This window comes from Nerophis ophidion, linkage group LG04 (assembly GCF_033978795.1).
Source record: "Nerophis ophidion isolate RoL-2023_Sa linkage group LG04, RoL_Noph_v1.0, whole genome shotgun sequence".
Lineage (NCBI taxonomy): Eukaryota > Metazoa > Chordata > Actinopteri > Syngnathiformes > Syngnathidae > Nerophis > Nerophis ophidion.
Window position 1 is genome coordinate 34,083,071 of NC_084614.1, and position 21,580 is coordinate 34,104,650.

A 21,580-nucleotide genomic window follows, 5' to 3' on the forward strand; every position below is an offset into this window, starting at 1 on the left:
CTCCCTAATGACAGAGCTTCTCACCCTATCTTTAAGGGAAAGTCCGCCACCCGATGAAGGAAACTCATTTCGGCCACTTGTACCCATGATATTGTCGTTTCGGTCATAACCCAAAGCACATGACCACATATGAGGATAGGAACGTAGATCGACCGGTAAATCGAGAGCTTTGCCTTCCGGCTAAGCTCTTCTTCACCACAACGGATCGATTCAGGGTCCGCATTACTGCAGACGCTGCCTCGATTTGCCTGTCGACTTCACAATCCGCAATTCCCTCCGAGGTACCTTAATTCCTCCACTTGGGGCAAGATCTTCTCCCCAACCTGGAGATGGCACTACACCCTTTTCCGGGCGAGAAAAATGGACTCGAACATTTAGGTGCTGATTCTCATCCCAGTCGCTTTACACTCGGCTGCAAACTGATCCAGTGAGAGCTGAAGATCCTGGCCAATTGAAGCTAGCAGGACCATGTAATCTAAAAAAAAACATACACCTAATTCTGCAGCCACCATACCCGATCCCCTCAATGCTATGACTACGCCTAGAAATGTTTCTCCATGAAAGTTATGAACACAACCGGTGACAAAGGGCAGCCCTGGCGAAGTCCAACCTTCACTGGAAAAAGGGCCAACTTAATGGCGGCAATGCGGACCAAGCTCTGACGCAGATCATACAGGGAAACGGACCACCACAATCAGGCGATCAGATACCTCATACTCTCTGAGCACTCCCCCCAGGACGCCCAGAGGCACGGTCAAATGCCTTCTCCAAGTCCACAAATCACATGTAGACTGGTTGGGCAAACTCCTACGCACCCTTAAGGATCCTGTCGAGAGCATAGAGCTGGTTCACAGTTCCACAACCGAGACAAAACCCACACTGCTCCTCCTGAATCTGAGTTTCGACTATTTGGCATGACCTCCTCACCAGTATACCTGAATAGACCTTACCGGAAAAGCTGAGGAGTATGAGCCCACGATAGTTGGAACACACTCCCCCTTCTCCCCTTCTTGAAGAAAGGAACCACTACCTTGGTCTGACAATTAAGAGGCCCCCAATGTCCACGCAATGTTGCAGAGTCTTGTCAACCAAGAGAGCCCCACAGCATCCAGAGCCCTAATGAACTCTGGGCAGGTCTCATTGCCCCGCGGGGCCCTGCCACCGAGGAGCTTTTTAGCTACCTCGGCTACCTGATCCCCAGAAATAGGAGGGTCCACCACAGACACCCCAGGCACTGCTTCCTCAAAGGAAGACGTGTAAGTGGGATTGAGGAGGTCTTCAAAGTATTCTCCCCACCAATCCACAACATCCCGAGTCAAGGTCAGCAGCCTACACAATGTTTATCGTGCACTGCGTTCGGGCTTGCTAGGTCTGACCAGCATCTTCCCCCACCATCAAAGCCAGCTCACCAACTGGTGGTGATTGGTGCAAAGTTCTGCCCTTCTCTTCACCCGAGTGTCCAAAACATGAGACCACAAATCTGATGACACAATCACAAAGTCTACTGCGGCCTATACTGTATGTCCTGGTACAAAGTGCACATATAGACACCCGTATGCTTGACCATAATGGCCGTTATGGATAATCTGTGACGAGCGCAAAAGTCCAATAACAAAACACCACCCTGGGTTAGATCCGGGCGGCCATCCTCCCCAATCACACCTTTCAAGGTTTCACTTTTGTTGCCAATGTGAGCGTCGAAGTCCCCCAGCAAAACAAGGACATCACCTGTAGGAGCACTCTTCAGTACTCCCTCGAGTGAGTTCAAAAAGGACGGGTACTCAGAACTGCTGTTTGGTGCGTAAACAAAACTAGCAGTCAGTATCCATCCCCCTACCCGGAGGCAGAGGCAAGATAACTCTCTCACATATTGTTACCCCTGCCCATCGCCTTTCACTGCTTGCAATACCAATAGAGAAGAGCCCTCGCTGTGTGTCCAACCGGAACTTCATGCACCGGTTCAGCTCCTTCACCCCAGCGAGGTGACATTCCACGTTCCAAGAGTTAGTTTCTGTAGCCGAGGATCGGACTGCTAAGGGCTCAGTCTTTGGCTGCCACCAGGTCTTTAGAGGGGGGACCCCCGCTGCCTCTTCTTTGGGGACAGGCCTGTCTACCAGGCGGCGACCATCAGACCATTGGTGACCCGCGTCCGGGTGAGGGAAAGCTCAGTCCACGATAAAGTGGCAGCTCAATAACTTACAGTTGTTTTGTACTTGAGGGCTGGAAGGAGACAACACCACGAGAGACTTAAGGTTACCAGGTTTATTGTAACCTTTGATGATTGTTTGGGATGTGTATGCTACTCTAAGTGTTGGTTGCAGGATTAAGTGTAAAGTTAACCATGTGAATAATACAGGTGGGTGTTGCACATGTGTGATGGATGAAACCTTCGTCTGACCAAGGGGGTAGGCACAAGAGAGATCCGGGGACAGGCAGAAGGTCGAGGGCAAGCGGCAGGCAACAATGTCCGAGTCCAGGCGAGTGATCGAGGATCGAGGGAGGCAGTCCAATTTCCGGGTGGAGGTCGAGATCCAGCGCTCGAGCACACGAAACAGGGCGGGAACTGCAAGGAGGACAAGGAAAAAGTCAACGAAGCAAAAAAGGCACAAGACAAAAGAGGCAAGGACAACGAGAGGGAAGCCAGAGATGTAAATGCTTACTACAACAGTTAACGGCGTTCCGGCGCAGGATCCAAGGAGTGACTGGATATTATACTGTTCCTTTGATTGCTGCCAGGTGCTCTGATGACAGGCAGCCTGCAGCTGTGGCAAAGCATGGGTGTGGTGCGCTCAACGCGTGCGGGGGCGTGTACTAGCACGCTGCCAGAAGAAGTGTGGGAATCAGCTGCGGGAGAATCTTGGCTTGGAATTCGCGCCGTGACAACAGTATTGTTATAAAAACCAAAACAAGCCAAAGCTTGGTAATTGTGGTGTTTTCTTTTCAATGCTCACTGAAATTAAGTTTTACAAGATTGGCTGAGGTCTCATTTTATATTTTAAAGGTTTTTCTTTTATACTTCTAAATTGTTCCACTGTTACTTTATGGGTTTAAATGGCTTATGAGCAATTATGTAAGTAAGAATTTCTTATGGCACCAATAAACAATACAGTAGAATCTTAATCTGGGGCCAGGAAGAAAAAAACTTGATAGCCACAATAAGCACATACTACAAAGGTATATAGACACACAACTCACGGTTACAATTGGTTCTGTGACAGAGCGCTTAGGTAACTTAAAGCACTTGTAACACCTGCTCAGTGGCCTTGTGGTTAGAGTGTCCGCCCTAAGATCGGTAGGTCGTGAGTTCAATCCCCGGCCGAGTCATACCAAAGACTATAAAAATGTGACCCATTACCTCCCTGCTTGGCACTCAGCATCAAGGGTTGGAATTGGGGGTCGAATCATCAAAAATGATTCCCGGGCACGGCCACCGCTGCTGCCCACTGCTTTCCTCACCTCCCAGGGGTTGAACAAGGGGATGGGTCAAATGCAGAGGACAAATTTCACCACATTGAGTGTGTGTGTGACAATCACTTTTAATTTGAACTTGTAACTCAAAACAATGTCTCCGATTGAACTTATTAGTGTCTTTTAGGAATTATCTTAACATTTTTGGCTGACGTTAGACTCATTCTGCAGACTATTGTGCAGACTTGTAGTTATACCCTTTGTCTTGTTTTTTATGTATTGCTTTAATTCATTGAATATTATCTACTTCTTCCCAGCACTGTAGTTCACACTCGATTTATTTTTTTGTCACAGTTGGAAAACAAAGTTATGTCGATCTCCAGCAATAAGCTAATGCTCATGAATAAGACCAGATGTTTTGGGGGGATTTTATGTGGTTCACTGTGACATTTGCTATGCTAACTAATGGCGGGGATACCTGGAACTAAAATTTGTAGCAATAATTGGTAACACTTTAGTATGGGGAAAATATTCACCATTGCTTCTTAAAGTAACAAATACTTAATTTAGAGTTATTTGGACACTGGGGGAACATACAAGGGTAAGGGCTACAGTTAGGGTTACAAACAAACAATAATTCTGGCATTATTGAGCGAACACTCTTAGTTAATGGCTTACTGCTTGTATGATAAGGCCATGCAGAATTAGGCATTAATAACTACTTAATGATGACTAATTAGAAGCCAACACGTTACTAATTTATGGTGAATATGTTCCCCATACTAAAGTGTTACCCAACAATTATTTTTGCTGTGAGACAGCTCTAATTTTACAACGCTCTTTAAGTTGAAGTACCACAGAAGTAGAGATGTGACGTTTGCGAACGAGTTGAGTCTTCTGAACAGCTCTTTCAAGGAAATGATGAGAATCAATTCGTAGTTGTAATTTGATCTGTTTGAGAGCCGTTCTTTTATGCATATTTCCCACGTTTCCCTTTAAAATTCAGAATCAGATCTGCTTTATTGGCTTCACATATTGAAGGAGAAATGACATCACTGAGTTAGAGTCGTCTCAGAAAGCTCTATTCATGTGAAAGCGATAATGTGCAGGCCCTCATACAGGCAGTTAATTTAGGAGAAGAGTTTAATAAACACCTGAACCTACTCGAGCTTTTAAGCCGCTGTACTTGAAATTACAGAAATATATTAGCAACTGGAAAAGGAGACAAAAGGAACAAAAGGAAACATAGCACTTGGATGCCCTTCTGTGCAATCTGCGGTGGTGATGACATGCAAGGTCAAGCGGACATAGTGATGTCACTGTCAAAGAATGGGGAAATAGCACCATCTACTTGAATGTTTACAATCGAAATCCATCCATCCATTTCTACCGCTTGTCCCTATCGGTGTCGCGGGGGGTGCTCGAGCCTATCCCAGCTGCATTTGGGCGGAAGGCAGGGTACATCCTGGACAAGTCGCCACCTCATCGCAGGGCCAACACAGATAGACGGACAACATTCCCACTCAAATTCACACACTAGGGACCATTGACAATCAACCTATCCCCAGGTGCATGTCTTTGGAGGTGGGAGGAAGCCAGAGTACCCGGAGGGAACCCACGCAGTCACAGGGAGAACATGCAAACTCCACACAGAAAGACCCTGTAAAAGCCAAATTAGATTATTATCAATATCTTTTTTAAAAATCTCACATATAATGTCTATGTGACGGACTCCTGCCGTCGTCGTGCGGGTTCCACGGACCATCAAGGAAAGACATTGCTGAGCAGGTTTGACTCTTGTTTATTCTTTCAATAAAGCAAGCTTGTCTGCGGTCGTGTCGCTTTTCAGCTCCTTCTCTCCTGCTCCTCCTCGCTCGCCTCCAGTCGGCCGCATCTTCGTCGTCTGCGACTCGCTCTCTGTCGCTCTCGATCGTCGGGTACTGCTGCTGCTTCTCCTACTCTTTCTGCCACGATCTCTCCTCCTTCTCCCCTTTTATACAGCCAAAGGAGATAAGATGATTGTGTGCCGGTGTGCGAGCCACGCACCTGATCTCACTCTTAGCGTCGATCCAGGCACGCACCGCCTCTCCGCTCAGCCACATTCTCCGCCTCCTTGAGCAGAGCTCCAGCGTGCCCTGCCCCGCTGCTCTTTCGCCGGCTCCGCCTCTCTACAGTCTATTGGTGTAATGTCCATCCATTTTCTACTGCTTATTCCCTTTTTGGGGTCGCGGGGGGCGCTGGCGCCTATCACAGCTCCAATCGGGCGGAAGGCGGGGTACACCCTGGACAGGTCGCCACCTCATCGCAGGGCCAACACAGATAGACAGACATCATTTACACTCACATTCACACACTAGGGCCAATTTGGTGTTGCCAATCAACCTATCGGTGTAATGTAAACATTTTTAATTATAGACCAAACTTTAATCTTAATACTGGCATGAGTGATTGTTTTCTTGATGAAAAGAAGTTACTAAAAAATAATAATAATAAGAAGAACAACAACAACAAGCGAGTCTATTGAACAGCTCTTTTAACAGAATGCGGTTATGTATTGGGAGGAGTCGATGGCACAGACACAAGGGGCCGTAGTATTTAATTCAATGATTTATTATATATATATATATATATATATATATATATATATATGATATATCATATGTATCATATATATATATTGTGTCTGTGCCATCTACTTCAGTATATACAGTATATATATATATATATATATATATATATATATATATATATATATATATATATATATATATATATATATACATATATATATATATATTAACAAACAAAAATAATATAAACTAGAAAATGGTGTGTGACAAAAATCTAGGAGTGTGTATGTTGTGTGACTAAATATGGGGAATAATTGTTGTGTGTTACTGGGAGTGTTGAGTGAGAGGCGGAAGTCCCAGAGGGAAAAGGCAGGCTCGAATGTCTGTGAGACAAGCAAGAAGTCGGGGGGCTATAGTGGGGCGTAGGTGGTCCGTGTCCAGGCGAGAGGTCGAGATCAAAGGGGGCAGCCAGAGAACCAGAAAGGAATAATGGGGAAGACGAGCGCTCGTCACGTAGGAACGGGGATTTGCTGCAGGAACGACAAGACAGAGGACAACGCACAATGAAACACAGAGGGGAAAACATAGAGAGGGCAGGGTTGCTGTACAAGAACAGAAGATTACATTCTGGCGCGGGATAGCATGTTGAGCAGGCTTATAAAGGCATGTCTGATCATCAGCCCCAGGTGTGCTGATTGCTGATAGATTGCAGCCGGTGGCTGCCAGCGGAGTGACGTGTACAGGAGGTGAGCGGCCGTGGGCGTGTCCTGAGGTGCGGTCCGCGGGGTTTATAGATGAATGCGCATTGGCCGTGACTAATGCTTCCTTAAAATCTGGCTCCCCTCAAAGAGCCATAAACCCCATCTCTACACAGTACTATGATAGTTGTTTAGGGGATCAGTGACTACAAGTGTTGGACATGTACAATACAGGCGCAATAAAAGGAGATTCTTATAGAAAAGACGGGTGTCAGCAGCTGGTTGGCTAACAAAGTTGCCTCCACGGGAGGCTGCACTGTGCTGGACCTTTTCCAGCCTTCCTCCATCTCCATGCTTTACATCATATCACTGCAGGAAACGCTCACAATGAGGCAGTGGAGCAGATTTAATGAGGCACTAATGGGATTTTAACAACCAGACCTCTCCTTTAAAAAGCGAGATTCCAGGTGACAAATGTGTGCAAAAAGACTGAGGTGAGCAATGGAGTCAATAATAGCACAAAGATGCAGACAAAAGGGGGAAGTAAAATCATAATTTTCTGGCTTCCCTGCTGCCTCACCAGTCTGTGGGGACCGGGTGATTATGGAAATGTATAAATGGGTGAAAGAGGAAGAGGGAGGCGGGAGAGAGAGAGAGAGAGAGAGAGAGAGAGAGAGAGAAAGAGAGAGAGAGAGAGAGAGAGAGAGAGAGAGAGAGAGAGAGAGAGCAAATAAGAGACTGGGTGACGCTATTGGCTGACGCGTCCAATATCAAGCGTGATCAAAATATTCTCTTCCAGAGGGAGAGTAGAGTGAGGAAAGACCTGCTGCTGTGCCAGAGCCTGGACATAGACACAGGCATGTTGTAATTACTGCTTCCTTTACCAATTGAACCCTGAGAAAAAGATGCCAGGCGGACAGTTCTGCCATGTTGGCGACTCAAAATAAACCAAGACGGGGACAGAGCGGACTTTTTTGGGGCAGATGCAGGTATTCTCCATATTACTCATCCATCCTTGACTTATGTGTGATGCTGGCTCTGTATTCTTCAGACTTTTTCTAACCGGCGTGTGCTGGAGTGACTCGAGCAGACGCTTCGACGATGTCCTCGCCGGGAAGCAACAGTTGGACTGAAAGCCATAAGCACTAATAGTAATACACCATCTTTGACAATAATTCCGGTGCGGTGGCATGTGATTCCACTCCAAGACATTCATTCATGCACAAGTGCTTCCTGCGCACGAGTGCAGCCGTAGAAAGCTAGTACTTTCTATTATTGATTATAGCTGAGTGTTTGACTGGACCTGGATGACACAGAGTAACATCAAGGACGTCAACGTGCGGACGACAGACTAAAAGGAGGACAGTGAGGGAGTCCCAGCACCAGAGAGGTAAAGGGAGGAAGGGGTCTTCCCTTTCTCTCTCTCCACCCGTCTCGTCGCCAGGCTGGCAGGCCCCGCCATGGCATTCACCTTTGCGGCCTTCTGCTACATGCTCACCTTGGTGCTGTGCGCCGCCCTCATCTTCTTTGTCATCTGGCAGGTGAGTACAACACGTGTGTGATCATGTCATTGCCCATGCAATCAAGAGAGGTTCACAACGAGTGCACGAACATGTCGCTGCCTGGTGCTTAAAGACGTATCATGGGACACCACACTGTCTATTGGGAAGGGAAAGAGAAGACTGGAGTTTAAACTTGGGTGTGAGGGATCTCGCAGTCATTCAGCAGGAGTCTTATAAAAACACAATTTAGACATGGAATAAAAACGACATCTTTGTTATGATTTTAATATATTGTATAGCATCTATTCATAAATAATGAATTCATGCCAAATTTTGACTACGAATTAATATATTTCAGCTTCTACAAGTGGTAAAATTTTGACAAAATGTCCATGTCCTAGTACAGTGGTTCTCAACCTTTTTTCAGCGATGTACCCCCTGTGAATATTTTTTTAATTCAAGTACCCCCTAATCAGAGCAAAGCATTTTTGGTTGAAAAAAAGAAATAAAGGAGTAAAATACAGCACTATGTCATCAGTTACTGATTTATTAAATTGTATAACAGTGCAAAATATTGCTCATTTGTAGTGGTCTTTCTTGAACTATTTGGAAAAAAAAGATATAAAAATAACTAAAGACTTGTTGTAACATAAACAGGTGATTCAATTATAAATAAATATTTCTACACATAGAAGTAATCATCAACTTAAAGTGCCCTTTTTGGGGATTGTAATAGAGATCCATCTGGATTCATGAACTTAATTCTAAACATTTTTTCACAAAAAAAGAAATCTTTAACATCAATATTTATGGAACATTTCCACAAAAAAATCTAGCTGTCAACACTGAATATTGCATTGTTGCATTTCTTTTCACAGTTTATGAACTTAATTCATATTTTGTTGAAGTATAATTCAATAAATATATTTATAAATGATTTTTGAATTGTTGCTATTTTTCAATAAATATGTTTATAAAGGATTTTTGAATTGTTGCTATTTTTAGAATATTTAAAAAAAAATCTCACGTACCCCTTGGCATACCTTCAAGTACCCCCAGGGGTAGGCGTACCCCCATTTGAGAACCCCTGTCCTAGTACATGAATATATGTTACAATTGTATAGTCCGGTAAAATGCTGCACATTATGTCATTATGTCAAAAGCTACCAATATAATCTTTTATGTGAATAATACATTCAAAATGTAAAAACATGCAAAAAATATGTATCTTATGTAATAATAAACTTTATAGAATAAAATTAATAAACACCAAAAAAAGTAGTGTTGTAAAGAATATCGAGTTTAATGCTTGCTCAGATGGGAGGGCGGTCGTTCAGACACTTGAGGGTTCCTGGCACAAATTCACCTTCTGGCATCTGGTATTCACTGCCGTTGTGTCCTTGGGCAAGCCCTTTCACCCACCTTACTCTTAGTCCCACCCACCTGAATGTGTGTGGCAGGACTCCCGTGTCAAAGAGAGTCTTAATCCCAATGGGACATTCCCAGGTAAATAAAGGCAAAAAAAAATCCTCAGATTAATCATAAATATTAGCAGATTAATCGTACAATTTATTTTTGACCATACATGCTTCCTTACCAAAACTGCAGAGAGTTACCTGAGGGCCTAGTATATATATGTGTGTGTATATATGCATTACATATATATATATATATATATATATATATATATATGTGTATATATATTTATATACAAATATATATATATATATATATACACACACACATGTACATATGTGTATATGTATATAAACATACACACAAACATATGTACATGTATATACAGTATATACATACATACAGCATATGGAGAGATCACTGTTCTTCAACCTTTTTCAACACGCGCACACGTATACATTCATATTTACATATGCATACATATGTAGACATATATAAATCAACCAATCAATCAATGTTTATTTATATAGCCCTAAATCACAAGTGTCTCAAAGGGCTGCACAAACCACAACGACATCCTCGGTACAGAGCCCACATAAACATCAGTCGTTTACCAAGCAAAGGTAAGACGCAAGGACATTAACACATCCGACACGTACGTAGGATTAACCGAAGGAGCGTTTAAAACCAGATTAAATAATCACAAAGCCTCCTTTAGAAACCAGACTTTGCGGAATTCTACAGAACTCAGCAAACATATTTGGAACCTCAAAGACAATAATGTTGAATATGCAATAACATGGCAAATTCTTGCATCCAGCACACCTTACAGCAGTGGTAATAAAAGATGCAACCTATGCTATCATCCCTCAACAAGCGCAGTGAAATTATTTCAACATGCCGCCACAGACGGAAACACCTCCCAGGTAACACATGAGCCAATCACCTCACCCTACTCCTGCCTGTACCCACCCACTCTGTGCCCTATATAAACCATTGTATGTGAATGCTTCCATTAAATCTCCTGATGATTGAGGGAACCCCTCATGAAACAGTTCTGTAGAGATGAAGTAGTCTTGTGATTTTTCCCACACCTAGATATATATATATATATATATATATATATATATATATATATATATATATATATATATATATATATATATATATATATATAGATATATATATACATATATACATATGTATACATATACAAACCCCAAAACCACTGAAGTTGGCACGTTTTGTAAATCACAAATAAAAACAATACAATGATTTGGACTATAGGTTGGAAAGGATTTCAACCCATAGTCAATTGAATAGTCCCAAGTTAAAAAAAAAAAAGGCAAATCTTCAAAGACAACGGCCTACAGATCACGATTGAAGCCAACAAGTAAACCGTCAACTTAGTCGACGTCACTTTCAACCTGAGAAATAACAGCTACCAACCATTCACGAAACCCAACACAACACTCCAATACATGCACCATGACAGCAACCACCCACCCACCACCACGAAAAGAATACCTACCGGAATTAATAAAAGGCTATCGATGCTGTCATCTAGCAAAGCTGAATTCGACCAAGCAACCCCCCCGTACCAGAAAGCACTTGATGAAAGCGGATACAACTTCACCCTCACCTATGAACCCACGCCAGGAAACCAACCAAAAAAGAGCAGAAAACGAAACAACATCATCTGGTACAATCCACCATTCAGCAAGAACGTCTCAACCAATATCGGCCACAAGTTCCTCACTCTGATCGACAAACACTTCCCCAAAGGCAACACCCTAAGAAAAATATTCAACAAGAACAACATTAAATTGAGCTACAGCTGTATGAATAACATACAACAAATCATTTCAAACCACAACAAAGCAATTGCAAAAGGACTGCCTACCCCCAGACTAAACGACCAATAAGGAATGTAACTGTCGCAAGAAACCTGATTGCTCTCTCAACGGAGGGTGCTTACAAACATCAGTCGTTTACCAAGCAAAGGTAACACGCAAGGACATTAACACATCCGACACGTACGTAGGATTAACCGAAGGAGCGTTTAAAACCAGATGAAATAATCACAAAGCCTCCTTTAGAAACCAGACTTTGCGGAATTCTACAGAACTCAGCAAACATATTTGGAACCTCAAAGACAATAATGTTGAATATGCAATAACATGGCAAATTCTTGCATCCAGCACACCTTACAGCAGTGGTAATAAAAGATGCAACCTATGCTATCATCCCTCAACAAGCGCAGTGAAATTATTTCAACATGCCGCCACAGACGGAAACACCTCCCAGGTAACACATGAGCCAATCACCTCACCCTACGCCTGCCTGTACCCACCCACTCTGTTCCCTATATAAACCATTGTATGTGAATGCTTCCATTAAATCTCCTGATGATTGAGGGAACCCCTCATGAAACAGTTCTGTAGAGATGAAGTAATCTTGTGATTTTTCCCACACCTAGATATATGTATATATATATGTATATATATATATATATATATATATATATATATATATATATATATATATATATATATATACATATATATATATATATACATATATGTATATATACATACATATATATATACATATATATACATATATATGTATATATATATATATATATATATATATATAAATATATATATATATATATATATATATATTTTATTTATTTTATTTTTTTTGGGGGGGGATGTAACGGTACGTGTATTTGTATTGAACCGTTTCGTTTCGTTCCGTACAGGCGTTTCGGTTCGGCACGGGGGTGTACCGAACGAGTTTCTAATCTAAAGTCTTAAAAAGCTGCTTCGTTTCTTCTGCCTCTGTCTCAGCACCTAGCATTGTCCCACCCACACAACCATCTGATTGGTTACATATATGGCAGAAACAGCCAATCAGCAGTGCGTATTCAGAGCGGTAACAGCCAATCAGCAGTATGTATTCAGATCGCATGTAGTAAATGCTTCAGCGTCGAGCAGATAGGTGTTTAGCAGGTGAGCATAAGGCAGCGTACTCTCCCCAAATGATAATAAACACCTGCCAAGAAACTACTACTAACATCACTATGAGCCCGTAGACCGTCTAGAAACTTAAACTGCATCTCAGCTCGCGCGCAGTTCTGGCTTGAGGTGAAGGCTGATTAGCTTTTAGCGTAATGTTACCTCATTTTGCGGTGTGTGTGTGTGTGTGCGTCTGTGTGTGTGTCTGTGTGTGTGTGTGTGTGTGTGTGTGTGTGTGTGTGTGTGTGTGTGTGTGTGTGTGTGTTTGTGTGTGTGTGTGTGTTTGATTTTTACGGACAGAAAAGCTTTGAATGGCAGGGTCCCTGCTATCACATGTTGATTAAAATATAACATTTACATAATAACAATCAACTTCAGGCTTCCCAAATGCTGTGATGAATTAAGCATGATGAGTTGACTTGAAACAGTTTAATGTTGCAATTTTTAGTTGTAGAAGAAACGTTTTGTCATTTTATTTAATCTGAGCAACAATTTGAGGCAGTTTAATGTTGATTAACATGGGCAGAATTATTATAGTGTTCCCAATGTTAAAAGGATAAAGCCATTGTTTACAAACTTGGTAAATAAATAACCCAAAAATGTATATTTTGTTGGTTTTCTTACTGTACCGAAAATGAATCGAACCTTGACCTCTAAACCAAGGTACGTACTGAACCGACATTTTTATGTACCGTTACACCCTTAATATATATATATATATATATATATATATATATATATATATATATATATATATATATATATATATATATATATATATATATATATATATAGTGTTAAATGTAAATATAAACGCAATACTATGATTTGCAAATGATTTTCATTCCATATTTAGTTGAATATGCTACAAAGACAACATATTTGATGTTCAAACTGATAAAAAATTATTTTTTTTTTTTTTGCAAATAATCATTAACTATAGAATTGGATGCCAGCAACAGGTGACAAAGAACTTGGGAAAAGTGGCAATAAATACTGATAAAGTTGAGAAATGCTCATCAAACACTTATTTGGAACATCCCACAGGTGTGCAGGCTAATTGGGAACAGGTGGGTGCCAAGATTGGGTATAAAAGCAGCTTCAATGCAATGCTAAGTAATTCACAAACAAGGATGGGGCGAGGATCACCAATTCGTAAACAAATACAGTAGTCGAACAGTTTTAGAACAACATTTCTCAACGAGCTATTGCAAGGAATTTAGGGATTTTACCATCTACAGTCCGTAAAATCATCAAAAGTTTCAGAGAATCTGAAGAAATCACTGAACGTGAGCAATGATATTACGGACCTTTGATCCTTCAGGCGGTGCTGCATCAAAAACCGACATCGGTGTGTAAAAGATATCACCACATTGGCTCAGGAACATTTCATAAAGCCACTGTCAGTAACTACAGTTGGTTGCAAGTTAAACCTCTGCTATGCAAAGCAAAACCCATTTATCAACAACACCAAGGAACGCCACTGGCTTCGCTGGGCCCGAGCTCATCTAAGATGGACTGATGCAAAGTGGAAAAGTGTTCTGTGGTCTGACGAGTCCACATTTCAAATTATATTTGGAAACTGTGGACGTGGTGTCCTTCGGAATAAAGAGGAAAATAACCATCCAGATTGTTATAGGCGCAAAGTTGAAAAGCCAGCATCTGTGATGGTATGAGGGTGTATTAGTGCCCAAGGCATGGGTAACTTACACATCTGTAAAGGCACCATTAATGCTGAAAGGTCCATACAGGTTTTGGAGCAACTTATGTTGTCATCTAAGCAACGTTACCATGGACGCCCCTGCTTATTTCAGCAAGCCAATGGCAAGCCACGTGTTACAACAGCGTGGTTTCGTAGTAAAAGAGTGCGGGTACTTTCCTGGGCCGCCTGCAGTCCAGACCTGTCTCCCATCGAAAACGTGTGGCGCATTATGAAGCCTAAAATACGACAGCGGAGACCCCGGACCGTTGAACGACTAAAGCTCTGCATAAAACAAGAATGAGAAAGAATTCCACTTTCAAAGCTTCAACAATTACTTTCCTCAGTTCCCAAACATTTATTGAGTGTTGTTAAAAGAAAAGGTGATGTAACACAGTGGTGAATATGCCCTTTCCCAACTACTTTGGCACGTGTTGCAGCCATGAAATTCTAAGTTAAGTATTATTTGCAAAAAAAATAAAGTTTATGAGTTTGAACATCAAATATCTTGTCTTTGTAGTGCATTCAACTAAATATGGGTTGAAAAGGATTTGCAAATCATTGTATTCCGTTTATATTTACATTCAAAATAATTTCCCAACTCATATGGAAACAGGGTTTGTATATATATATATATATATATATATATATATATATATAAATATATATATATATATATATATATATATATCCATCCATTTGCTACCGCTTATTCCCTTTGGGGTCGCGGGGGGCTCTGGTGCCTATCTCAGCTACTATCGGGCGGAAGGCGGTGTACACCCTGGACAGGTCGCCACCTCATCGCAGTATATATATATATATATGTATATATATATATATATATACATATATATATATATATATATATATATATATATAGCCCGGACTCTGGACACATTTTTTTAACCCAATGCGGCCCCCGAGTCAAAAAGTTTGGGGACCCCTGCTGTTGACCCTAACACGAAAAGTATTGTTGAACAAATTGGAAAAATGTGTTTCCTTTGTTTCAGCACCAGAGAGAGAATGTTGACAATCACCCTGCTCATCAAACACAGTGCTCAGACCACACAAAACTGTACACAACTGAATGAGGCGGGCGGCTCAACTGCTGCGATTCTGCAGCATTTTTCTGTGAAATTTGCACACTATTCACCAGAGGCGCTTTTGCTGGAACTTGAAAAACAGTCTTCTCCTCGCCAGGACACAATAATATGAAAAACCCACAAATATTAGACTTGAAAGGGCTAACGTTACGACTGACTGAAGTTGGTGGGACCACATATGAGTCAGTCAGCGTGTCTGTGTGAGAAATGGTGGAGGACCGGGGGGGGTTGAGGATGTCTGGCTTGCCGTTCAACCATGTGATTGAACGGCTTATCAAACTATGATCCAGCCACAAAATCCCCCCGTCCCCTCCACTTCAATGTGCCTCCACCCACTGCTAGAGAGTCCCCATTCTCCTCGGTTGTCAGCCAATAAGATCCCTTGTTCACTGCTCTAGTAACCATGGTGCCCAGTGAGGGGTTTGCCATGTTGCTATGGGAACTGTATCTGTTTACAAGTGTGAAAAACGACGAGGAGAGTCATGTGGACTCGCAGGAAATAACCCCCGAGCGCGGTTAGAAGCGTCCACTTCACGTGTTGTGGCTCACCAGCGTATACTGTACCCACTCATCTCCACAAACCACCGTTTTTAATGATTTCCCGTGAGTCACAAAAGACAAACGTCAGCGCTTGAAAGCTGATGAAAAGCACGGCAGGAGACATTTGCTATAAAGATTGGTTCAGCAGAGTAATAGTTTGGAACAAAAGCTGTCACTCAAATAAAGAATCATGAGTGTTAATATTTTTCTTCTTAAAAAATACTGTAAAGAATTGTAATGAATTGATTAAAGGTAACTTCAAACCTCAATTAATTTATTTGGCATTATGTTTTTCAAAATTGATACAGTAACATCACACTGTCACTTATGATGAACAGAAATAACCTAATAAGTCAATCATTATTCATAAACACGTTTGCATATTCTCAGCCAGAAAATACTCCACATAGGGCATACCAGGCTTGTGCAAAATTCTCAATTTGGTATTTGATTCATCTGTAATTCAATTCATCTGAAGAATTTATTTTGAAGTGGGTCCACCCCGGAGGATGTTGGATTGAAATTAGAATTACGTTTATTGCATTACAAATATGTTCCATAAAACACGTTCCAAACAGTGTGCAAAGTAAAAATTGCATGTACTCTAAGTGTGCGTGTTGAATGTAATCTACTAAGACTGTCATTACCCGTCATGCAGGGTCCGACCATATTCTTGTGTTTCCTTAGTTTATTGTTGTTTCTTACATTCTGTTCCACCTTCTGCTAACTGTGGCAGTTTGGGCACAGATTTCAGACGTATTAAATAAAAACACAAAACAGTTTCAGCAGTGACGAATCACTTTGTGCGTGCTGAGTGATTATTTTTGCCTTTTTGCCTCCCAATATTTTGGGCATTTTGATGATCAGCATATATTTTGCATATTCATGAAGACAGACATGCTAAATGGACTTAGGTCCTTATTTTGCTCACTTAAGAGACGCAGTCCTCTGCTCATAAGCTTTGTAGATCAGGTTTCCGGTTGCTATCAAGTTTGCACATGTTTTAAGATACGCAAACCTTTAGAACACACATGGGCAAATTACAACCCACAGGTGTCTCCAAATTATTTTGTGTGCGTGTGTACTGTGTATACAAATATATGTGTATATACATGTATTTGTGTAAATGTACAGTATGTGTGTGTATTCTGTGTAAATATATATATACATATATAATTTTTTGTGTACTGTGTATACAAATATATGTGTATATACATGTATTTGTGTAAATGTACAGTATGTGTGTGTATTCTGTGTAAATATATATATACATATATAATTTTTTGTGTACTGTGTATACATACATACATGTATATATGTATAAACAGTATATACATATAGAAACACATGTACTGTATATACACACATATGTGTGTGTACATGCTGTGTACATATATATACATATATATATATATATATATATATATATATATATATATATATATATATATATATATATATATATATATATATATATATATAAATGTACCCCACCTTCCGCCCGAATGCAACTTAGATAGGCTAAAAGGGAGGACAAGCGGTTGAAAATGTATAGATGTGTGAACATATATATATATATATATATATATATACAGTATATATATATATATTTTTACAAGTGTATGTAATCCTTTGTCCGCGACCATATGTCGATCAGGCCTTTACAGTATGTCCCTTCATTTTTAATAAACGGATAAATTAAAGAATTCTATGAAGTATTTTTCCTCAGTATTTTCCAAAGTTTGAAAATCATCATACATAAAACTAAAAAAAAACATTTTCAGTAGAAATTGCTCACATTGCAATGGTTAACGTGTTAACAAATTAACGGCAAGTAACAATATCCCTTTTTATACCTACTGGCCAAAATGCTAACTAACTGTAGGCATCCTGTATGATTGTCAATGAAAAACCTTTACTGTTGTTAAAATAAAGTATAATGTGTACATTGGATTGTAACAAGAAACATAAAAAACAATTAAAAACAACAATTGTTAAACTTCAGACAGTGTTGCCTTTTAGAATTAAAATTATTGAAAAACTGTGATTGATTTATGCACTTTGATGACACACTGACCAACTAGTGCTAACTCACTTGTCGGCTTAAATGCTAACATGAATAGAAAATACATTAACGTCTTTCCCATTTGAAAAAACAACATACCGCAATCTAAATTTATATAAACATACTGCTGCATGAGCAATTCATTTGTGCAGATTGTTGTAGGTGTAGAGCAGGGGTCACCAACGTGGTGCCCGCGGGTAGCCTGTAATGACCAGATGAGTCGCCCGCTGGCCTGTTCTAAAAATAGCTCAAATAGCAGCACTTACCAGTGAGCTGCCTCTATTTCTTAAATTTTATTTATTTACTAGCAAGCTGGTCTCTCTTTACTCGACATTTTTAATTCTAAGAGAGACAAAACTCGAATAGAATTTGAAAATCCAAGAAAATATTTTAAAGACTTGGTCTTCACTCGTTTAAATAAATAAATTTATTTTTTTTACTTTGCTTCTTATAACTTTCAGAAAGACAATTTTAGAGAAAAAATACAACCTTAAAAATGATTTCAGGATTTTTAAACACCTTTTTACCTTTTAAATTCCTTCCTCTTCTTTCTTGACAATTTAAATCAATGTTCAAGTAAATTAATTTTTTTTATTGTAAAGAATAATAAATACATTTTAATTTAATTCTTCATTTTAGCTTCTGTTTTTTCAAAGAAGAATATTTGTGAAATATTTCTTCAAACTTATTATGATTAAAATTCCCAAAAAATATTCTGGTAAATCTAGAAAATCTTTAGAATCAAATTTAAATCTTATTTCAAAGTCTTTTGAATTTCTTTTTAAATTTTTGTTCTGGAAAATCTAGAAGAAATAAGGATTTGTCTTTGTTAGAAATCTAGTTTTGTCCAATTTGTTATATATTATTACAAAGTGCAGATTAGATTTTAATCTATTCAAAATATGTCATCAAAATTCTAAAAGTAATCTTAATCAGGAAAAATTACTAATGATGCTCCATAAATTCTTATTTAAATGTTTTCAAAAAGATTCGAATTACCTAGTTTTTCTCTTCTCTTTCGGTTGAATTTTGAATTTTAAACAGTCAAAGTTGAAGATAAACTATGTGTCAAAATTAAATTTTCATTTTTTTCCTGTTTTCTCCTCTTCTGTTCAATTAACTGTTTTTTCTATCATTTATTCTCTACAAAAAACCTTCCGTAAAAGAAAAAAAATGTACGACGGAATGACAGACAGAAATACCCATTTTTTTATATGTACAGATTTATTCATTAAAGGTTAATTGAGCAAATTGGCTATTTCTGGCAATTTATTTAAGTGTGTATCAAACTGGTAGCCCTTCGCATTAATCAATACCCAAGAAGTAGCTCTTGGTTTCAAAAAGGTTGGTGAGCCCTGGTGTAGAGTGATTGTTTTATACTCAGAATAATATATAACACAAACCACAAAGACTTTATATTTTAAAATGGAAGAAGATAGACATATTGCCTCAATTAAAAATATTGGGTTCCTAAAAAGTCAGAAAAATGTTTAATGTTTATTTTTCCAAAACATTATATTTTGTGTAATTTCTTTTTTTTATACACAATTGGGTTAACATATTTCAGTGCATGTATAAGTACTTTTTGAGCACATTCGACAACAATGCGATGATAATAATAATAACTGTGATAATTTAATAATAATGATTATAATGGATCGGATTTACGTATATAGCATTTTTTAGACACTCAAAGCGCTTTACACTGAGAACTGAGAAGCTAACTTTCCTTCACTCCATATTCAGACATTGATGTTGATGAGCGAACCTGTAAAGGACAAGCGGTAGAAAACGGATGGAGCTACATTTGTAGCCTAAGTTAACTAGTAGTAGACTGATAGACACATGTCTGCAACCGACCACCACGAAAAATGTATTCAAATTCATACACCAGCGTGAGCGGAACTGGGAGCAAGGTGGGTGAAGTCTCTTGCCCAAGGGCACAAAGGCACTGACTAGGATGGCGGAGGCTGGGTTTGTACCTCTAGTTTCTGGATGGTCGGTTTACCATCTGAGTCACAGTGCCCGTTTTTGGTCACAATAAACGTGATATGAATTGTTTACATCCTTACACCCCTGGGTGTACATATGGTTTATAGCAGTGATTCTCAATCTGGGGTACGCCAAAGAATCAAATATTCAAACAGTAAAAATATACTTGTTAAATATTACTTCTGTGTTGTTTTTAAAAAATGTTAGGGCCTACCATGCTACTGTATTTTAATGTTGGTCATAATGGTGGTACTTGCAGAGCCAAGTGTTTTGAGGTGATATTTGTTGAAAACATTTTGAGAACCGCTGGTTTATTGTAACAATGTGTTTAAGAAATATGTAAAACTAAGGAATATACTGTACACTAACGCAGTGTTTTTCTGAGCCAGGGCACATTCTTTTCATTGGAAAAATCCTGAGGCACACCACCAGCAGAAAAACATTTAAAACATTTAATTCAGCGGCTGTTATTGACAGTAAAAAGTTGTTCTCGCAATTGTTGGATATGAATTTAAACCATAACCAACCATGCACGACTGTAGCTCTTGTCTCAAAGTAGGTGTACTGTCACGACCTGTCAAATCATGCCCTGACTTATTTTGAGTTTTTTGCTGTCTTCCTGTGTGTTGTGTTTTAGTTCTTGTCTTGCGCTCCTATTTTGTTGTTAATTCTCATGTCATGTATGGATGTACTTTGTGGACGCCGTCTGTTCAACACACTGTAAGTCTTTGCTGTCTTCAAGCATTCTGTTTTTGTTTACTTTGTTGCCAGTTTAGTTTTAGTTTCGTTTTGCATAGCCATCCCTAAGCTTCAATGCCTTTTCTTAGCGGCACTCGCCTTTTGTTTATTTTTGGTTTAAGCATTAGATACCTTTTTACCTGCACACTGCTTCCCGCTGTTGTCTGCATATTGGGATCACGACAAAATATTGTTGTTCCAAACATCTACAAAGTAATTAGCTACCTGCTGCCACCTACTGATATGGAAGAGTATTACATGGTTACTCTGCCGATATCTAGACAGTACAGACACTCGACAACGGCACATTATTAGCGGATTATAATTACTGGTTTGCGTATAATATTTATAACCCAATTAGGTGAAATTACATCATCTCCCACGGCACACTAGACTGTATCTCACCGCACACAGTGGTTGAAAAACACTGCCCTAAAGCACTATTCTGGAATACATCAACATTATTCATTTGAATTGCAATTTTACTTCCTGATTACAACTGCAATTCAAATTCATGGAATTCAGTTTGGGAGACATTCTCAACTCAATTCAGACTTCTTTATGAACACAAACTGAATCACAGCAAATGTGATCAGTGATCACATTTCTGTCACGCCAGGGCATGGAATAGTTTTCAATCAATCAATCAATCAATGTTTATTTATATAGCCCTAAATCACAAATGTCTCAAAGGACTGTACAAACCATTACGACTACGACATCCTCGGAAGAACCCATAAAAGGGCAAGGAAAACTCACACCCAGTGGGCAGGGAGAATTCACATCCAGTGGGACGCCAGTGACAACGCTGACTATGAGAAACCTT

General features: G+C 39.7%; 1 protein-coding gene across 1 annotated transcript in view; it reads left to right on the plus strand.

Moving 5' to 3' along the window:
• The first annotated feature begins 7,456 nt into the window (after window positions 1-7,456).
• The window catches only part of cnih2 (cornichon family AMPA receptor auxiliary protein 2), a 45,593-nt gene continuing 31,469 nt past the window's right edge, over window positions 7,457-21,580 (plus strand). Inside the window, exons 1-2 of the mRNA XM_061897896.1 lie at window positions 7,457-7,665; window positions 7,728-8,217. Of these exons, the coding sequence (XP_061753880.1) occupies window positions 8,137-8,217 (81 nt within the window). The 5' untranslated portion in view covers window positions 7,457-7,665; window positions 7,728-8,136. The remainder of the gene's footprint in view (window positions 7,666-7,727; window positions 8,218-21,580) is intronic.